The sequence below is a fragment of the Galleria mellonella genome, unplaced genomic scaffold (genome assembly GCF_026898425.1).
Source record: "Galleria mellonella isolate WM207_F2 unplaced genomic scaffold, CSIRO_AGI_GalMel_v1 utg90, whole genome shotgun sequence".
Taxonomy (NCBI): Eukaryota; Metazoa; Arthropoda; class Insecta; order Lepidoptera; family Pyralidae; genus Galleria; species Galleria mellonella.
This window is the reverse complement of record NW_026442172.1, coordinates 2,949,958-2,970,609: the sequence shown is the minus strand read 5'-3', so window position 1 is coordinate 2,970,609 and position 20,652 is coordinate 2,949,958. Positions and strand designations below refer to the sequence as shown.

General features: G+C 33.9%; 2 protein-coding genes across 3 annotated transcripts in view; one reads left to right on the top strand and one right to left on the bottom strand.

Annotated features, from left to right (window-relative positions):
* Positions 1 to 20,652, top strand: part of LOC113523309 (teneurin-a) — a 423,960-nt gene that overhangs the window by 51,276 nt on the left and 352,032 nt on the right. The gene's annotated exons all lie outside the window — the stretch shown is intronic.
* Positions 4,261 to 20,076, bottom strand: LOC128202344 (uncharacterized). The gene is made up of 4 exons (XM_052902328.1): positions 18,671 to 20,076; positions 15,738 to 18,558; positions 15,223 to 15,648; positions 4,261 to 4,368 (listed from the first exon to the last, which is right to left on the bottom strand). The coding sequence occupies exons 1-4, from the start codon at positions 20,074 to 20,076 to the stop codon at positions 4,261 to 4,263; spliced, it is 4,761 nt and encodes a 1,586-aa protein (XP_052758288.1).

Genomic DNA, 20,652 nt, shown 5'->3' with positions numbered 1-20,652 from the left:
TACGCAAATGAGAGCTCGAGAATTCACGGTTGGTTCGAGATAGGGTCATGATCCCAACAAATGTCGCCTACATTCGTCGACAACTAAATCTTCTTTGAAATCTTGTTGGTAATCAAAAAGTTATTGAGTTAATAATGTTATTATCACATATCAATGAAAACGCTACATAGATAAATGACTAGTCCTTCATATATGATAATTTCATACGACCTAAACTACAAATTAGGCAGCTAAAAAGTTTATGTCACAAATAAATCTTTAACGTGAAGTTTGTATTAAGTACTTTGAGCTATATGCAAATCTATGGAGATGTTAATTAGGTAACTGCGTGTATACATATAATATATCCGATATATGTGGTACAAGTTTTATAAATAATAAAAATATTTAATTCAAGTTAGAATAATAAAAACAGAAAATTTTAAAATGTTATGTTTTTTAAAAGGTGACTTAACCTCTATTAGCAAGTTAGCTCAAATCAACGTTATTGCTAGGTTCGAAATTATGATAAGGCGACCTTATCGCTAACTTATCAGCAAGATAGCTCAAATCTTTATTGATACGTTCATAATTAACAAAACTAATTAGTTGCGGCTTATTTTTATAGTTTACTTATGAAATACACTGGCTAACTTCACAATATTATCTAGACACGACTTTATTTCAGAACTTCGAACACTTAATGTTATGAAAGCCGTAAAATTTACGACCAATATGTCCCCAACATGTTGAAGACGTTAAACCGTGTACTAATTTAGTGCGGTGTTCGTATAAAGACAATTTTATACTTGTCACTTACGTGAAATATTTATGAGAAGTATCTTATAAGTTTAATGGATAGGCTATAGGAGCGTTTACATGTCATTATAGAAATTGAAGCAAGTTTGGTCTAATTAATTTGTTTTAATATAATAATGCCATTTGATGTGACGAAACATAATGGACATCTTGTAAACTTGACAAATGCAACATATTATCTACATTGTTTCTGACAAATAAATTTAATTTAATTTAATTTTAACAAATGACTTAACTTACGTGTAATTATTTTAAAAAAGTTTGCCTAGTTTCGGGATCGATTTGTAATCTTTAGTCATGAGTGTTTTGACGCAAGCGCGAGCCTGACTTAAGTTAAATCGGTAGTTCATTCTTTAAACATAATTAATTTGTGTTTAAACATAAAAGTTAAAGGAAAATATCTCATTTATGATGGTTCTCCGACCAAATCTATAATTTTATTTGATTTAGTCAAATTTTTATATAAGAATTATTTCATGTTTCATAAATTTACATAAAACAACATATGTAAAACTATTTATATTAATATAACATACATACATATTAAGTTACTAATTTAAAGATGTAATGTTGTTTTGCATGAAAATGTCCCAACAGTACTTAAAATAATACATATATTTATATGCTTGTATGTATTGTTGTGACCATTTTGTTTTACTGTGGCACACGCATAAAGGAAAAAATTGTTACTTATTTTATGCACTTTGTTTTTTATTTTTATTTTTTGTACATGTATTTTTTTATCTTCTTTTACTGTGCATTTATGTCTATTGTTGTTTGTGTGTTGTAAGTAATGCAAATAAATGATTTCTCTATCTATCTATCTATAATGTAGCTGAGATGAGTATTATATGTATGTAATTTTTAAATTACTGTTTTAATTTAATATTGTTTTTCTTTATCTATTCCTTTGCTCATTTCGTTGTACCATCAGTTATATTTTCTGTTATTCCGTCTACGGTCTACTGGTAGATAACGCCATATGGTGTTAAGACCGTTAAGTGTATTAAAGTTTAATAAATAGATAAATAATATTTAACTTACAATTAACTGCTACACTTGCTCTGATAATATATATATATATATATATATATATATATATATATATATATATATATATATATATATATATATATATATATATATGTTATCAGAGCAAAGAATACTCGCTATAATACACTAAATCCAGTCAATTGGCTAGCATGGTAATAGTAAGTATATAACTTAGGTACATCTTTCTTTTTAAAGAAAAGAATAGGTCTCTTCGTTCAGCAGGCAGATCTTAGTAGTTTGTTATGATATGGAAACCAATTATTGGACTTTGATTAAGTTATAAAAACACCTTTTTAAAGATTATTTATTTTATAAATAATACTATTCCCTAGGTTATTTCCCAGAATCTAAGTGTATAATGATGTTAATACTCGTATTTATTAATACAAAATATGCGGCACATGTGAATACCTTCTTATATAAAAATGTTTTTGTATCACGTAATTTAAAATTAAAAGCAGGTAGGTAATTTAATTAAAACCTTTTTTGTGTTTTGTATTGTAGTCTTTTAGAGAGAACAATAAACAGTATCTACTTAATTAATATAAGGGTTATATTAATCTTGAACAAAAAAATAACTACGCACCTATATAGTATGTTTTTTTCATAACCTTATTCCTTGCTCTCAATTGGCATATTAGTTAATAAAGCTAACGTTTAAAATATTAATATTTAAAATGTAATAATACTAATTACGGTCTGACGGTCGGTGATAGGTTTTTTAAAAAAACTAATACTATTTAAGTTCACAATGTCGTTTAATGTAATTTAACATAGAGTCTTTATTTTAAATTTGTAATTATATAATATTAGTTATATCTATGAATCGTAATTGATTCCTAAAATATACATCGTACGTTCGCGACTTAAAACATACTGGCCTCTCACCGCCCTGTGGTATTCCCTTTTATCAATTTCCTTTGTAAAGTATGTCTTCATTCTTTCTGGGAATTTTTGTGTGGGAACAGGTATTGTGCAATATGTATTGGTATGTTGTAGTATGGTTTGGAAGGAGTTTGCACCCGTAACATACTCTAAAATTATTAATATTTATATTATTAAAGATATTATTAGATATCTTTTATTATTTTATTATCTTTTTTACCACTTAAATTCAAGTTTCAATAAATAGCCAAAGTCAGTGATTTTAGCTATTTATTGAAAATTGGGAATAGATCTATTTATTCCCTAGAGCTTTAATTCAAATTACAATTGTGTAATATCTTATATCACAAACCAAAACCTAATTCTCATATAAGCTTGCAAAAAATTTAATAATCTTTTTAGATTGATATTTTTTTAACATGTACCTGGAGTATTAGGATAATTAAGTAATACCAAATTATAATAGGCATTAGTCTTACCAGATAAATTCATAATCGTGTTTATTCTGGCCTACGCATATTTTACTATATCTACTAAGCAAAATTTACCTAATATTATAATATTATTATATATTTATAGAGTACATTTGTTATTAGTCAATATTTACCAAAAATAAACAAATTGAATTATTGAAAATTAATGATGTTCGTTTATGTTGGTCTCCAAAATCTATTTTATGAAATTTTGTAAATATGTATTGTTTATTCTAATCTGTATAAAAAATAATGGACTGCGTAGACGGCAATAATAATAATAAATGTCCAATATCGTTTTCTAGGTACCAATGTGACTTTCATTATTTAAATAGATATATTATTATGATAAAATAACTCGTATGCATTTCTGACCAAGAATATCTAAGAAATAAAAGTTGGAAAATCACATAGCAAGCTGTACGGAAAAGTGTGCGTTGAAGTGTGGAGGGTTTGTCAAGTGGGTAATGTCAGGGGAGAATCACAATTGTGTGGACAAAGCGAATACTAATACGAGTCCAGGATGTGGTTACTTTCTGCATTCAATGTGCGTTGTTATTGGCAAATACAAATCTATGTATTCAAAATTAAAAGAACGTAGTTTATGCCTGAATGCTAATATAAAAATATATGATTAAATCGCAGCGAAAATAATGAACGATAAATAAAATATGTTTACGACTATAATCCTTAATAGGGTAGTAATTTAGTTTAATATAATTTTATATGTTTCTTAAACTTCTATATCAATTAAAGTTATAAGATAAAATTCTTTTAAAACAAAACATTTTTATATTATTTTTATTATATCTTAGATAAGTCTCTTATTAACTTTTATATTCTATTTCGTATAGTGTAACTACTTTGCAAACTAGATGTTATTCTGAATATTTAAAATATTTCTCTTAAAGTATTTTTAAATGGGTGTAAAGAAAAAACCACAGCATATGTTCAAGGCCGCAGTAACAGGAAAAAGCGTTTTATACCCCATACATTATTTTGTAAAGGCAAATCTTAACCGAAAGCTGAAATAAATTGCACTCATTACCATTTAGCGGGTTTGGCAGAAGTCCTGGCTCGCCGGGGAGTAACTCCATTTCCTGTTACGTGCTACGGTCGCTACGCCGTAGTCCGTAGCTCGTAGCACGGCGTCGAGTGCCTTTCATTGCGAATAATTGTTCATTTCGCTTTTTTAGTCACATTACAGGTTATGTAGGTCGAAATGCACGAAAGTGCACATATTTCAAATACAGGAAAGTGTTCAAATACGTGCGGCTCTTTAGTTATTTTTGGATTCCGTTTTGTAAAACAAAATTTGTTTTACTAAGTTATGTATTCTTTAAAGCCTATCTATCTCTTATATCCGATTTTATTGAAATAAGTTGCTCAAATTATGTTTTAAAGTAATTTTATTACTATTTATAAAGTTAATTCAATTCAGACAATACAAAAAGAGTTTTCTATCGAAATCACTCATATCAATATTAACGGACAATTGAACATATTAATCCCATTGAAAATTATTCTCTACCAAAATCAGTCACGTGTATACATGACTATCAATCTTTGTATTCTATCATATTCAATTTGTAACATTGCATCGTTAAGTGAAATAAAACATTAAAGCGAATAACTTCTATCAAAGATAATAGACAAGCACTATTAGTGGCGTGCTCCTTAAAAGGTGCATTATTTCTATTCGTGTAAAAGATAAATGATCGGAAATATATCGTGGTATTATATAATGAAAGGAGTTATGAGGCGGAAGCGCGAGCGGGATCGAGTGTGGTGGAAATGTTGAGGGTACAGTCGCAGAATAATTAATAGTACAGGTAGTACAGATACGGCTTTGTTATATTTATAGGTAAATATCAATGATTAATTAAAAAAAATTTTAATATAACCAAGGGAAAAGGAACTCTTAGTTAAATTAAATTATATAAATTTAAATATAACTAATTTTTAATTTAAAATAAATTTTATGCACTGAATGAAGCATATTCTTGATTAATATAATGTAAATATTTTAGTCTAACAACAATATATTATGAAATTAAACGTTGTTTAAATTTTTTTTTCTCTAGAAAAAATATTTTCCTTTCTAAGATTTTTAGAAGGTTCTTTATATTTATATAAAGAGTATTCTAGAAACAATCATGTTTTGCAGATTTTGTGACGATTTTTAGGATTTATCATTAGATCCTGATCTACTTGTTAGTTACTTATTGAGGTAGATTTAAATTAATTCTATTTTAGGCATAACGTAGAAATTTGTCGATTCTCTTACGATGTCAGTGCTTAGACTTAATAATATTGTATTTATATTGGATTTACATGTACGTGTATATACAGCAGCGTCGTTAATATCGATAACAGGAACTGGTTCAAATTTCAGCTAGAATCCCCGCGGAATGGCTATTACAGACATTAAAAGCTTTCAGTGTATCCAAATTATTGCTTTTAATAAAAAAATAATATTTCTTTTTTATTACAGGACAATATTTAATTTAATAATTATTCCTTTATTATTATATTTATCTATTGGAAAGTCTGAGTACGTCCCCAGTGGAAGCGCAGCGGTGGCATGCGGCACTGTAGTGGTGGTGTTACACTGGGCAGTACAAAAATGTCGGTATCAATTAAAAGCGGGCCGCGGCAAGTCGGCTGTCATCCATCACGCAGGGGCGGGCTTGACGCGGACAAATGAAGTGCGATTTGATCCGACGCGCGTTCGCTGTTGATCCCACATTCATTCACAACTTATGCAGTCACTAAGAAAAACAAAGAACCCCAGCTCATTAGGACAGCTAAAAAGTCTTATGTTTTATTCAGGCTCTGTCGGGAAAAACGTCTGACCCAAGTAATTTAACTTTTAAAACGAGTGACAATTGTTCGATTCAGAACATTTTTAATAATAGAGCCGACGACTTCGGAAGCAATTAGTATAGACTTCAATGTGATTAATTACCTGTTTTGTTTTACATTTGTATTTGCAATTGCGAGTGTAACGTTTATTATGAGTGTGTTCACTGCTCGATAACTCAATTAACTTTGCTATTGAAATGAAGAACGATTCTATTAGTATTCGTATTTGGGAATGCATTGACACTTATTTGATCATACTTTCACAATAGAGTTTAAGGGATTTGCAATAATCTAGACAAAATTTCTTTTTAAAGATAAATACAATAGAGAAGTAATGTTTCCGTACATCTTATTTTCTCTCTCGGTATATGTATATGTACAGTATATAAAAATTATAATTGATCTATTATGAATATCACAGCAAATAATTACTAAGAATACTCAGTACTTGATTTTTTATATATATAAATGTTATTTATAATAAAGTGACACATTTATTGTAAGAAAATGTTTTTGAAAATATCTACGGAAATGAGATACCGGCTTCTAAAACTGTACTGAATAATTTTTATTTAATTTTATACAAAAATAGAGAAATATCTTTATAAATAAAAAAGAGAGTAATATTAAAGATCCTAAGAATAGGGATTACGTTTTCAAATCTTTCTTGATTTACGCATTTTACATTTTGCACTTAACTGTAATAATTTAAAATACTATCTCGTACCGCCTTTTTATACCATTAAGGTGATAAACAAGCATACGACCCATCTGATGGTAAGCGGTTACCATAGCCGATGAACACCTGCAGTACCAGGGATATTACGTGCGTTGCCTACCTTGAAGATATCTCTTTACTTCTATCGCACTGTCATTAATTTTAGGTTTACAAATATTTTTTTATGGACATAAGATAGTAAGTACTATTTAGACTAAGTATAGTTAAGTATAACTCATATTGTCAAGTTATTATTGCTAACAAAAACAATTAGTAATCAATGTAGAGTCCAAGCCTAACTATGGTTGTCAAACTGCCTGTCAAGCGTGGCAACTACTGGCAAACCCTGCGAGTTTATAGGGGAATGCTTATTATTAGTAGTAGTAGAGTAGTAGTGGACAGTTAATGACAGATATGATGATGATGATAGAGTTTGTATCTTCAGGTTGTCTGATGTACTGATCAGACTTTATTACACTTAGATATTATATCTATTATTTCATCAGTCACCTATATATATGTATAACACTGCGAAAATATATATAGATAGATACATGTAAACACTTGAAGCACTTCAAAGTTTTTCAATTTGCCTTACTTTTTACGTGCTTCGTATGCATATGGAGACTTTTTATCCACGAACCTCGAATAGTTTTGATGCGTAGATCGTCTAAAGATTTCGTTGATGCTCGTTGTGAAAAATAGGCAATATAAATGGCGCGTTCATTATTATTTCGCCTTAATATGATGAGAGTTGGCAGCCTTCCTGAACTCTGCCACGGATAATTCTGTTTTCTGACGTTACGTGCCGCGAATCGTTAACTATTCGTGGTTGGTCTAAAGGTCGATGCAGTTCTCTGTTTGGAAAAACGTAACTAATACCAGCTGCAAAACTTAGCTCGTTATACTACGTATGCTCTATATACGTGCATAGAAACTTTTATTTTGGTGAGTTTTAATGTATTCGTTTACTCCGTGAGATTTTGAGAGTAGACAACTTTTATATAAAATTATATAATGTATATTATAAAATGATTATTAAATATAAAATGTTTATATAAAATGATTATTAAATATTAATCACTAGTATTATGTAGAGAAATAAGATGGTTTTTTTTTGCTTTTACTACCGGTTTAGTTTGTGCGTAATATATCAGTATTTGCTATGTTTTTTTTAAGTACTATGAGAAAAACAATTATTTTTTGTTTATCTATAAAATAATTATTCAAATAAAAACTTTCTGTTAGATCTTAAGTTAGAATTTTAGGACTACAACTGTGAAAATCGTATCCAGATTAGTGCACTAGTTCTTGTGTGATTCTGGAACAAACTTACAGACAAACAAAAATTCTAAAACATATTATTTTGACATCTATGAATCGTATTATAATCCCTCATTTTTTTTTTAGATATCTTTCATATACAGACATCATCTAGTTATTTTATTACATTAGTAAGATATGACGTTTTCGTAGTAGTTGGTAGCAACTCAATGCGACGGAGTTTATTTACATGCAATATTATTTTTAGCTTTGCGTATATATATTTAGAAAGTTATATGCAAATGACAAAGCTCTTGAAACCTTTCATTTTGATTAATTCGTCTAGACAATTTTATTCTTATCCATTCAACTAAAATATAATAATAAAAAACATTTGCTTTGATTCAATGATCGAAAAATGTTTACTCATGTTCAATGAAGGTTGGTTACTTTAAAACTTAAGGGAAAATCAATACGTGCCATTGTTTGTATTTCAGAAATGTTTGGCTGTATCTATTATATCGAACACGATATGTAATGTGTACAAACCCGCACCTCATGAAAGGTACTGAACTAATAGATTAGGAAATAAATTCCCTACGGCTTAATGGCTCTGTCCTAATTTATTTAACGTCAAGAGGATCGGGTGACGCTAATTTAATTGTAAGTGAATTAAGGCCACCTTCGAGAATATTGTGACTCAGTCCGTAGCCTGGGTAAGCAATAAATACATCATGTAACGTGTATGTAAACGCTTCCGCGTAATATATTTCCTAGGAGGAGAGTGAAACACTTGACAATACGATGAAATTTATGGGCATGGCATGGCATTCATACGTAGCCAACGTATGAATGGAGACAAATATTTTTATTGTGACATCTTATTGTACGTTACAAATGATGACGTTCAATATATGTTATATTGGTCATGTTACGGGTTTGGAAAGTGTTATATAGCAACTAAGTGACACTTTGTAAGTTACATGGTTGCTAATATTTCTGGTCTAATGTATATATAATTTATTTATTTATACAATGACAATTAGAAAATTCACTTAATATTTAGTGGAATAAAGTACAGATAAAATTCAAGACAACGTACAAAAGGCGCTCTTATCGCTACGGCAATCTCTTACAGACAATAATGTGTAATAATAATATTATATATGGTACTAAGCAGTTCTGCGTGCTTGTAGTATTTCGGTTTGAATGTGTTGTATGACAGTGGTATTATTCGGCAAGGAGATGTAACTGCTTCGTCTTTCGGAATGCATAAGTGGGGTTTCTGTGGAGTAGTATCTTTTGCAATATTCACATCTATAGGCGATGTACATATATATACTGATGTAGGTATATAAATATACATCCACCAAGTAGGTCAGTTCATTTTTCATCACAAGAAATAAAACAAGTCAATATAAGCACATATCTTTTTGGGTAGGCTTCAAAGAGCACGCAATAATGAAGATAATGTAAATGACGATTTTTTTTAGTCCGATAAACATCAATCGTATTTTGAAAAGGTGAACGTTATAGAACATCTCAGTCATTAGGCGGTCGCGTTCCTTACCCTTTTCAAAGAAGTGGGCGAGGTTGTCGACGGTCCCTTGAATTATTTAGTATCCACGCGCCCCTTTCGGTTGTATGATGTTTGTCGCCAATTTATTTCTGCTTCCAGATATTATCGAAATATTGAAAGTTGAGAAACATTTAAATATATTTTTTAAGTCGCAAGGAATAGTTGATTACTACAAGAGTGAAATATCCGTGCTGTCTCTAAATTATGCTTAGGTATATTAATACCTATAATAGCAAATTGTTTTTATGTATTTCATTCCTTTATTTTAATCACAAAATTTGTATTATTTTTAATTATCCATTGGCATCTCTGTGTATTAAGAGCTCTTTATAGATATTCTATAATTTATATTTTACTTTGATACAATATTGAAGATCAAGAAAGCAGTTCTCGAAACGACCTCATTATTATAATTTTTAAGTTGTATAATTTAATGTAGTGGAGTTTTACTATTGATTTGAATATTATTTATAATTTGTAACTAAAATTGTATTTTTATATTATCTTTATTATTTAATATTATTAATGTGGAAGTGAGTTTGTTTGTTTGTTACCTTGTAGCGCTTTAACGACTTAACCAATCACTATGAAATTTGGTACACACGTAAACATATCCTGGTCGTCCGCGTGACCGGGATATGTTTACGTGAACTTGAATTTACGTTACGGACGAAGTCGCGGGTAAAAACTAGTGTAAAAAAGGAGTAATAGTATATTAATGAACTAGGATAATTGAAATAACTTAATTTTATAACATTCAGTATGTAAAATTTCATTCATATGAATTCGTTTAACCGTTATTTGTGACAGAGTTATAAAAATCGAAACGCATATACAATGTTTGCTATAACATAGTATACAAACTAAAATATTAAAAATATTATTAGAATAAGAATAATGAGTGTGTGTAAGCGAACATTAGATAAATTTATAATTTATACAGGTATACTAGGCGTCCAATTCAATATATGTAAAAGTAACTACCGCGTCACGAAGCCATCGAATTTGTCTCACGTTTTCAACATATTCTCTAACTAATTTGGGATGTTTGCTCTTGTTCGACAAACGAATTACGTTTACAAAACACGCCCACTGAGAACTTCTCAACAAATACAAATAGATATCTACTAAACGGCAGTCTGGAACTTTTGTGTAAGATATATAGTACACAGTACCTACACACATAGTCAATGCCTTTCAGGCTTAAACTAGTCTAAAAGTTGAAAAACGACATTTGTGCTTGTTCTTTTAGCGATCACTTTTGTTTATTTCATTATGTTATGTAAATAGTTTCAGCCTCATCACTTGTTGATACAAAAAGCAACTTTATTCTGTAGTCACAGAGTAGGTTTTTATTTACGTTTAAATACAGCATTCAGGATACCTCGCTGTCCCCAGAACATAATTTCTTAAAATGAGAGTTGTTCATCTGCTTATCTGTAACAAAAGACTGCTCTTTTACTTTTGGAATGGTTGAATATAAAAAAGATAATGGTCGCTGTCTGTCCACAGATGGACAAGTACGTCGGGATTGTATACGGACGCTATGAATATATTTTTTGGTATGATAATAACATTTTTTTGGTAATCGTCCGATATAGTTACGAGTATATGTATGTGATGTCTAAAAGAGAGGTTATGTGTGTGGTAGGAAAGATAAAAGGGAAAATTGCCTATTTAGGGTATATGCAGAGGGCAAGACTCAAAATATCGTTGTTTATTGCGGTGCCTCTAGCAATCATACGTGACCGTTTTGAGGTGCCGCTTTCCATCGCTTCGGCTTACGAATGCTTTTTATATAATAAAATACAGTACGTAATAATAAATCAAGAAAATAATATATTTTAGGATCTGTTTGAAAAGTAATTAAATTTATATACAAAGTTTATAAATTATAAAATTTATAAAATGTATTATAATTTAATAAACGGAATTAAAAAATTTCATAACTGATTATTTGATATATTTGATTTAATTTTAAGAGTAAGTAGGTAATTTTTTAAATTTCTATAATTATGTAAGACTTACCGTGCCTATCTACCTAATAATTCTGTGCTATTATATCGCCAACTGAGGAAAAACCATAAAATTTATGGTTGTTACAATGTTATCATTCTTTTTTAATTTGTGGCATAAATTATAAAAGAATTATGGCATCGTTGATTTTGTTGCAACATATTGTATGTTGATTAATTAGATTTTCATTTAATTTACGATGTAAAAAGTAGAAATAAATTGAGTATGAGAAATAGGCATTTCCGATATCACAGCATGCAGTAAAGGTTTTTTTAATTCTTATACAGTAGGTAGGATTCCGTTACAAATGCTTCAAGAATATTATCAAATGAAAGGTTATTGAGGCGGTTAATTTATATATTTTATATACTGTTTCTAGTGCGCTGATGATGGTAAAATTTGTAATTTTTCTTTATATGTGAGATAAAAATCTTTGTAACTACTCATTCAAAACTTGTTGGAGAGTAGGTTGATATAAATATTAAACTCTTTTATTAAATAGTAAAATTTTACTTACTTGTTTGACATTAAATGATCTAAATATGAATATGATTATACACTTGGTATCCTAGGATCATTCGGTTAAAGAAATTAGATTGAATATTTAAAGCTTTTATTTTATAGTTACAAGTGAATTCGTTATATTTTTAATAACGAAACAAAATTCTTGATACAGAATATTAGAAGAAATAAGTTTTACAATATATTGCAATTGGGGAAAAGGGATTATTAGTAATGAGGCCTAATAGTCCCGTTGCTAGCAATAGACCCTCTAAGGTCGAACTTCACGCGGTTCCCCTTGGAAATCATCATGGTTAATTCTTGTCGAATTCGTCATAGTGGGCTAACTGACCTGCATTTATTCTCACTTATCATCTTCCATTGGTGCCCTGTTGTTGTATATCGATACAATAACAGGGCGGGGATACTATTCAATTTTCATCTATTAAAAAGTATATATACATATATTGCAAGATATGTATGTAGGTACAACGATTTAGTTATTTAATATTTTTTTTTATAATTTCAAAAAAATAATTACCTATTATTCACCAAACGATTCAGAGTTCGATTCGATTGCCTTTCTTACTTGTATGAGACTTAGAAAGTTATTAAGACTTTTAACTCTATGCGTGCGATGTTGCAGTTATAAGCAGGTAAATGTATATGCAAAGTTTTACAACATAAAAGTCCATTGCACCGAGGTTCATAATATTTACTGCGTTGCATGTATTTTGTACGATGAAACGTGTTAATAAATTGACGTAGCAGTCTATGTAGTTTCGGTATGGTATCTTAGATTTTAAGTTAAACACTTTATTGCCTCGTATTTGGGGATATTATTACAAATATACTGTGATTATTTTTTCTTTATTCACTTGACACTACTGTCTTACCTTACTTCTATTTAACATGAAGCAGTAATTCGCGTTCATTTTGTATTATAATTTAAGTAACTATTGTTAATTAATGACAATATGTAGAAATACCTAAACAGACTATGCCGTTCATTGCCGTGGGGTCCTGGCATAGAGTGGGTCACTCCTTCCTTTTCAGTGGGCGACTAAAGGAACTTAACGGTCGAGGGATGTACAGCAGCGTCCCTCTTAAAACGTCTATAAAAACCTAACTGCGGTTGCCAACCCGTATATATACATATGTTAGGCATAGATCATCATTCCCCAACACACTAGCCGTGTACTTGTTTGCCACAATAGTGCTCGTAGTAGGAGAAATATAACAATTTTTGGTAGTAACCCAATACCAGTTAATTCAATATTAATTGATCGTCTTTATCGAAGTAAATAAAAGTATTGCTCATGTATACCATTAAAATGAATATATAGTAAATTATTCGTTGTGCTTACCAGACCGCGAAAGACACGGGCGAGGTACCATGGGTGGCTTTTATCTTCAAAGGTGAGTTATTACAATAGCTAAGTATTACCTAAGAGAGCTAACAATTTGTAGACGCCTTTCTAGACATTTGTAAGTAAAACGTATTCTCAGCACATTTGGACTACACGTAAGCCTCGAATTTTGCATTTTAAGCACAGAGAACTTGCAGTGGAACAGAACTTAATGATAACTACTTTTGTATAAATGTAGTTAACCTTTTACAAGTGCTTCTCACGTACAATCGTTTATTTTCCTATCACTTTGCACGCGGCTCCGTTCGTTTAACTTGTACATTTTGATCGTCCGGAATAGATAGTAGTAAAATATGTCCTTCTGCATTAAAAATACGACATAAATCTATCCCAAGTTTTATAATATTAAGGGTAAGAATAAACTCTTTTTCCAAGAAGTAAAATAAGGAAAGTATAAAGTAAAACAACGTTAATGTTTATGGATACACATTTATGTACCAAAAAAATTAATAATTCAATAGAAAATATATTGCCAGTCTCTAATAACTGATTTTAGATAAGAGATTAGAAAATATGTTGTAGTAGATAGGAATGCAGGTCCTCAAAACCTATGTAATGACAAAGTTACGAGTATATTATTCTATCAAAGAAAAACCATAGTGCAATCAGTAACGTCCTGTACATCCTATACATTTCATGTTAGTTTTTTTTATACTGAGGTATATGTATGTATGAGGTATATGAGATATATATACACTGAGGTCGCAAACAAGCATATGGCCCACCTGATGGTAAGTGGTTAGCGTAGCCTATGAACACCTGCAATACCAGAGGTATTACGCGTGCGTTGCCGACCCTGAAGAAACCTCTTTACCCCATTATTCAGTTATTGCACCCATAGGTAATATATATATAGGTATATAGGTAATATATCTTATGCATATTGTATATATTATATATACACAGAATAACCTGTACATGTTGTTACTCATTGCGCCTGTAGGTAATATTATTGTCAATGAATTACGCCATTAGATAGAGAATAGGTACCTATTTTCTTTATGACTGCGCTCTTGCATGCCACTAGTTACTGATGGTTGTATTGGTCGTTTCTTGTTATTTCCAAGTAACTTGTCTGTTTTTTTTTTTTTTTTTATATGTAAGGGTATTTGAAAATCCCAATGCTAGTGGTTTACATCGGGTTTTCCCCTTGTATTTCGCATATGAAGAATTGTATTATAACACATATAAAGTTTGAGCGCATTTTATTAGAAGCACTGGATAGTTAAATATATATAAATATATATGTATTTAGGTCTATGATACTTACATAATAATATATCAGGGGGAATATATATAAATATAGTTTGTATAAGTTTATTATTACGTGTTATTAAATGCCTTTAGGCTATCTATTATATTTACCAAATGCGTTTTGAATGAATTAGTACTGTTTTCCTTCTTGATTATGTGCTGAAGAGAGTATGGTTCCGTAATGTTTAATAGTTGGCACGCTAGTTGGTGATTTAAACGGCTGCTAGCGAAACGGGGACAGTATTTCAGGAGGTGTTCAAGGTTCTGAATGTCGGTGTTATTACATGGGCATAATTCATCAGTTGTTATATGAAATCTGCAAAGGTATTCCTTATGATAGCCATGGTTACTTAAAAGTTGTGTAATGTAAAAGTCAGGTTTCAATACGCTTAGGACCTCTTGGAGTATATCAAATGATGGGCACCACTTTTTTAGGTGGCAGCACTTGTTAGGGTCTTCAAACATCCGTCTCTCTGCGTCCTTGCCCAGTGTTTGATAATGATGTTTTACGTAGGACATAGGGAATAGTGAGAATGCAGTCGCGGAGCGTCCCACAGCCGCGGCTCTAGCGGCAGTATCTGCTGCTTCATTGCCGTCGATTCCGACGTGAGAGCGGAGCCACGCGAAGGATATTGTCAAGCCTCGTGAATCAGCTTCATGTAAAGATGCGTGAATATCGACGACCAGCGAGTTGGTGCTGTTTGGGTTGCTAATTTCCATTAAGGAAGACTTGCTGTCGGACATTACTACAGCCGGAGTATGCTCACCTTTGAGAACCCATTCGCAAGCATGCTTAATGGCCAGGAGCTCTGCCTGAAACACAGAACAAGTAGGGTGAAGCTTTAGTTTTTTAGTATACAATTTTCTATTAAGATGATGAGCGACTACAGCAGCTCCTACACCCTCCTCTCTCGTTTGCTGCCATCTGTATACACGGCATAACATTGCGGATCTAGGAATGTCGTGAGTTCTTCGGTGGAAGTGACCTCGGCGAAACTAATCTTCTTTCGCAGTGCTGGATGTAGCAGATCGCTTATGGGTGCCGGGGAGTCCCACTGGATCGCATCGGGTAAAATCTTAGTCGCCCGAGTCACTCGAGTCCTTTCAATTTCTGCCACTTCTTCCACTTTAGAGCAAATGGGTGTGAGTTGAGCAAGAATTATAGCGACCTCTGTGCTCAGTGTTCGGAAGCCCCTCACTATTCTCACGGCAAAGCCACGCTGCAAGGATATTAACTTTTTTTGGCAAAATTTATATTCAAGCGCAGAGTGCCATATGGAAGCGCCGTAGCAGATAATTGGCTGTATCACCTGATTGTAGATAATTTTGATGTTCTCAGAGCAAATACCCCAAGTTGGCCTGGTAAATATAATTAATTTGGAAAACAATTTTTTAGCTTTATTTATGATATGGTTGACGTGGTGCGTGAACTTGAGACGACGGTCAATTTTTATACCTAGTATCTTTATGTAGTCGTGAAACTGTATGGGGTGTGCATTCATGAAAAGATTGCATCGAGCGGCCCTAGTAGTAAATGCTACCGCTTGCGTTTTGACTGGATTGAAAGTCAGTTTGGCATCAAGACCCCATTCCTGTATTTGCTCTAAAGCAGTGTTGATTATTTCCTGTAACTTGCTTTCATTCTTAGCTGTAGCTACAAGCAGGACATCATCGGCATATGCTTGCAGCCTGCAGCCAATGGGAAGCTCCATTTCCAGTAATTCATCCAGAATCAAGTTCCAGAGGAAAGGTCCGCAGACCGACCCCTGGATGCATCCTCTAGTAAGTAGTTTATTAATCGAGGTATCTGCATAATTAAAAGTAGCGATACGATCCTCCAAGTAACTGGCCATCAGTCGATAGATGTTGGAGGGGCAACCAATACGCTGCAAACGACAGAGGATGAGCGGCCACCAGGCATTATCAAAAGCTGCCTTTATATCAAGAGACACAGCGGCTACCTGGTGACCGCTCGCAATGCCTTGTCTGATATGGTCGATGGCGTCATATAAGGCGTTAACAGTTGACGTTTGAGATTTGAAGCCGTACTGATTTGGGTTAAAATTATTATTCGCGTGCATATGAAAAGATAATCTGCCGATTGTGAGCTTTTCCAAGAGCTTACCAAATAAATTGAGAAGACCTATGGGACGAAATGATGATGATGAAAGATCTGAGAAGTCCCCTCCGCCGGACTTGGGAATTAGTTTAATGATAGCAGATTTCCATATTCTTGGAAAATACCCCAACGTAAGACATCTGTTCATAATAGATGTTACTAGTTCAGGAAAACATTCCACTACGAACTGGCAAATGTCCGCTGTGAGGTGGTCAGGACCAGGTGCCTTTCTCGGACTCATTTCACTAATCGCCCTATGGACCTCGTCAGTCGTATACCGTGGCTCCGGCTCAGTGTGTGGTTCATATTTTGACTCGATTCGCCGTACTCCATGTATTTCTCGAGTATCTGGCGTGTCATCCGGGAAAAATCTGTCGAGCAGTACCTTTGCCGTTTCTACTGAGTTCTGGGTGTATGTACCGTCCGGCAGTCTCAGGGTAGAGGGTGGCTGAGGTGCTGGAACAGATTTAATTATGCGATTGGTGACCGCCCAGACATCCTCTTTACCCTGTTGAGCACAAAATTGTCTGAAGTGTCGTGTGGAGGCCTCGTTAAACATCTTAGAGTATTCCTCTTTAAGCCGGTTCTTCTCTGCCAGGGCTTGTTCCATAGGTTTTCCCCTACGCTTGAGACGTTGTAGTAGATGGTGGTTTTTTACTACCTCTAATTTTTTACTCTGAAGCTCATTATTCCACCAAGGGCATCGCGGAGCTCGGGCACGAAATCGGGGCAGAAGTTTCTCGCATGCAGCTTGAATAGCACTGATAAAAGTTACTACAAAGCTTTCCAGCTGTTCCTCGTTCATGGCTTCAACGTTTTGAGTCGTTATTTCAGTTTGAATTAGATGATCCATGAACGGTGCTTTGAGGTTGTTCCATTCGATATTGTTAGTATTAAATCTGTACGTGGTGGTGGTCTGGTTACAACGAAGCTCTCGCCCTCGGATTGTGTACACGAACTCAACGGCATGGTGGTCAGATGATGGACAAATCTCTCTGTTAACTTGCCAGTTACGTATTCTGGGAGACGCTCCGGCAGTCGCCAGTGTGAGATCGATTATGGATTCCCGTAATTGCCCGTGCGTTGTAGTTGTGAATGTGGGTTCTGAGCCTTGATTACAGATGATCAAGTCATTGGCGATTATGAAATCCATGATTTCATTGCCTCTTGAATTGACAGAAGCAGAGCCCCATGCCGTATGCCATCCATTAAAATCTCCACAAATCAAATGCATAGCATCGGCAGTAGTACGAATAAAAGCTTCCAGCTTTAATAGCGCCTGTGGTCCAGTCATAGTAGTGTGCTTGTCTGCCTGATTGCCATATCTAGGTTCTAAATAAACGCAACTAAGGAAAAGTTTCTTGCCAGCCGTATTTACTTGGATCGTGCAAACGTTGGCGGATGAGTGCTCTGCTAATCCAATAGCGCTAATAAGACCCTTTTTTATGACGATACAAGCCTTAACTCGAGAGTTAGATGGATATTGAAAAATATGATGGTCATATGGGTTTCCCATGAAGTTTCTACTACCGGTATAGGGCTCACATATAAGCGCAGCGTCGTAGTTGCCCGAGTTGAAACTCTGCATAAGCTCATGTTGTGCCCTGAAACATCGGGCTACGTTACATTGTAATATATTAATTTCATGATGTTTAGAATTTTGTATATTGCAGCGACTTAAGTTAACCATAGTTTGTGTTGTTTGCAATTGCCTGCCTTACAGCTAAAATCCTAGGGCAGGAACTAGATGTAGCACTGTGGGACGTTGATACTTTGGCTCTAGTGTTTTGGTTGTAAGCGTTACAGTTAACACAGCATATTTTACTGTTGTCGTTGCGAACAGGGCAGACGTTGATGGCGTGAGCGCCAGCGCAATGAGAGCAGCAGACATCCTTGGCATCGCATTTAGCTCGAGTATGGCCGAACTTTAGACAGTTAAAGCATTGCCTAAACGGGGAGAAGTTATCTACTCTAACGCGTTGAAAGTCCAAATTGACCCTTTCCAAGGTCATAATGGCTCTCCAGATGGCAGAAGTAACTCGTAGGACGGCGTTATATAACACAGGGTTCCTATTATTTTTCAAAAAACTTAACTGGGCATCCGTTTCTGAGGTTGCTGCTTCTTTAACGCTTGGATTTTGATCGAGTAAGGTATCAATCAATTCTGTTGAGGGCAGGTCCTTGTGAATTCCTTTGAGAATGATCAAAGGGAGGCTTTTCTTGACGGACTCGGCCTGTAGTTCCGGAATGGACTTGAGTCTTTCCAATGTGTCTTTCTGCTGCTGAGTGTTGTCAAACTCGAGTCGAACTCGGCCTTGCGTAATTGTGGCTACTCTGTACGGGGTATAACCGATATTCCTAAAGAGCAGTTTCTTCCTAATAGTGTTCAGAGTGTAGTGAGCTGAGGATCCAGCGGGGTCAGTTGATGATACTATAATTGCTGGTCTGGATGCAGCCGGCTTCTTAGGCGGGATAATCCTAGCCTTGTCAGCGTAGGTTGTTGTACACGACGCGAGGGCACGCTCGTATGTGACAAGCTTGTCGATTTCTTTGCGAACTCCTTCAACTACCTCACCGGCAATTGTTGCACCTTCGTGAGAGTCTGCAGATGCAGAAGTGCCGGCCGTTAAGATATTTTTTATGTCCATCACATCTGCACGTACTGAGCCAATTTCTCTTTTCAGAACATCTAGCGTGTCTGTAGCGACCTCTAGCTGGGCGGCCATAGTACCACTTGCCAATTTAGCAATTTCATGAGCTATTTCAATGACCTTGTTACGATTTTCAGCCGTGACGCTTTTTGAGAATCGTAGCGTGCTCGCGATACTCAAAGCTAGTTGTTGGATTTTCTCCAGGCATTCTGGTTGTGGCTTTTGTTCTGTTGTCGGGCATGAGGAAAAAAGGGAACCAGGTGGGTTGTTCGAAGTAGTAGGCATCAGTGGTGAAAAGGGATCCTCCTCAAATCTAAGTGTAGGAGTCGAAGATGGACTGGACTCGGGACATGGAGAGGAGAGCAAGCTAGACTGTATGTCCTCAATAGGGGAGGAAACTTCCTTCCGCCTGGCAGAAACGTCAGATGGAAGATTAATTGGCCGTCTAACTGGCGTCCTATTTATCGGCATGGTGATGTCTCCTAAACTGAGATGGGATGAAACTAAGGGAAGAATGGGAAGGTGACAGATAGAGAAGAGAAAACACAATTATTATTAATAATCTATATAATTGATATAAAAAGAGAGATATATGTGGCAATGAATTTCGAACGTTATTCTCGAAAACTTGGTCCAATCGGGCCGAGAGTGGTTGGACGAGGGGCGAAGAGAAGTATGTAGATATAATATAATTTGGATATGGTGTGGGAACAAATTTTGAATATTAACCCTGCAAAACGTGAAAATTTTACGATTTTGGATGATGGTTGTAGGGGCGTGTATGAGAGAGAAGAATGAGAGATATGGTGTTCGATAGAGGATCGCGAGACACGAACGACAAGGTATCACACTTGGGGGTGGGTAACCAAAATACAATGAATGTGAGGTCAAATTTATCGTCTTTGGTTAGGTTATGATAGATTCACAGCGGTAAAGGTGAGAAGGGGGGATAGGGGGTGGGAAAACGGTAAGTAACTATGGGAAGCAACAAAACTATAAATTTGAGAATGGAAACCAGCAAAACGTGTTAAAATTCGAGATAAAATT

Bases quoted from the DNA above. Each gene is read 5' to 3' on its own strand.
- LOC128202344 (XM_052902328.1), bottom strand. From the start codon at position 20,076: ATGCCGATAAATAGGACGCCAGTTAGACGGCCAATTAATCTTCCATCT. The intron at 18,559-18,670 runs GCAGGCAATTGC...CCGATGTTTCAG, and splicing joins CCTAGGATTTTAGCTGTAAG to GGCACAACATGAGCTTATGC. The intron at 15,649-15,737 runs GTGTAGGAGCTG...TCTGTGTTTCAG, and splicing joins GCAGCAAACGAGAGAGGAGG to GCAGAGCTCCTGGCCATTAA.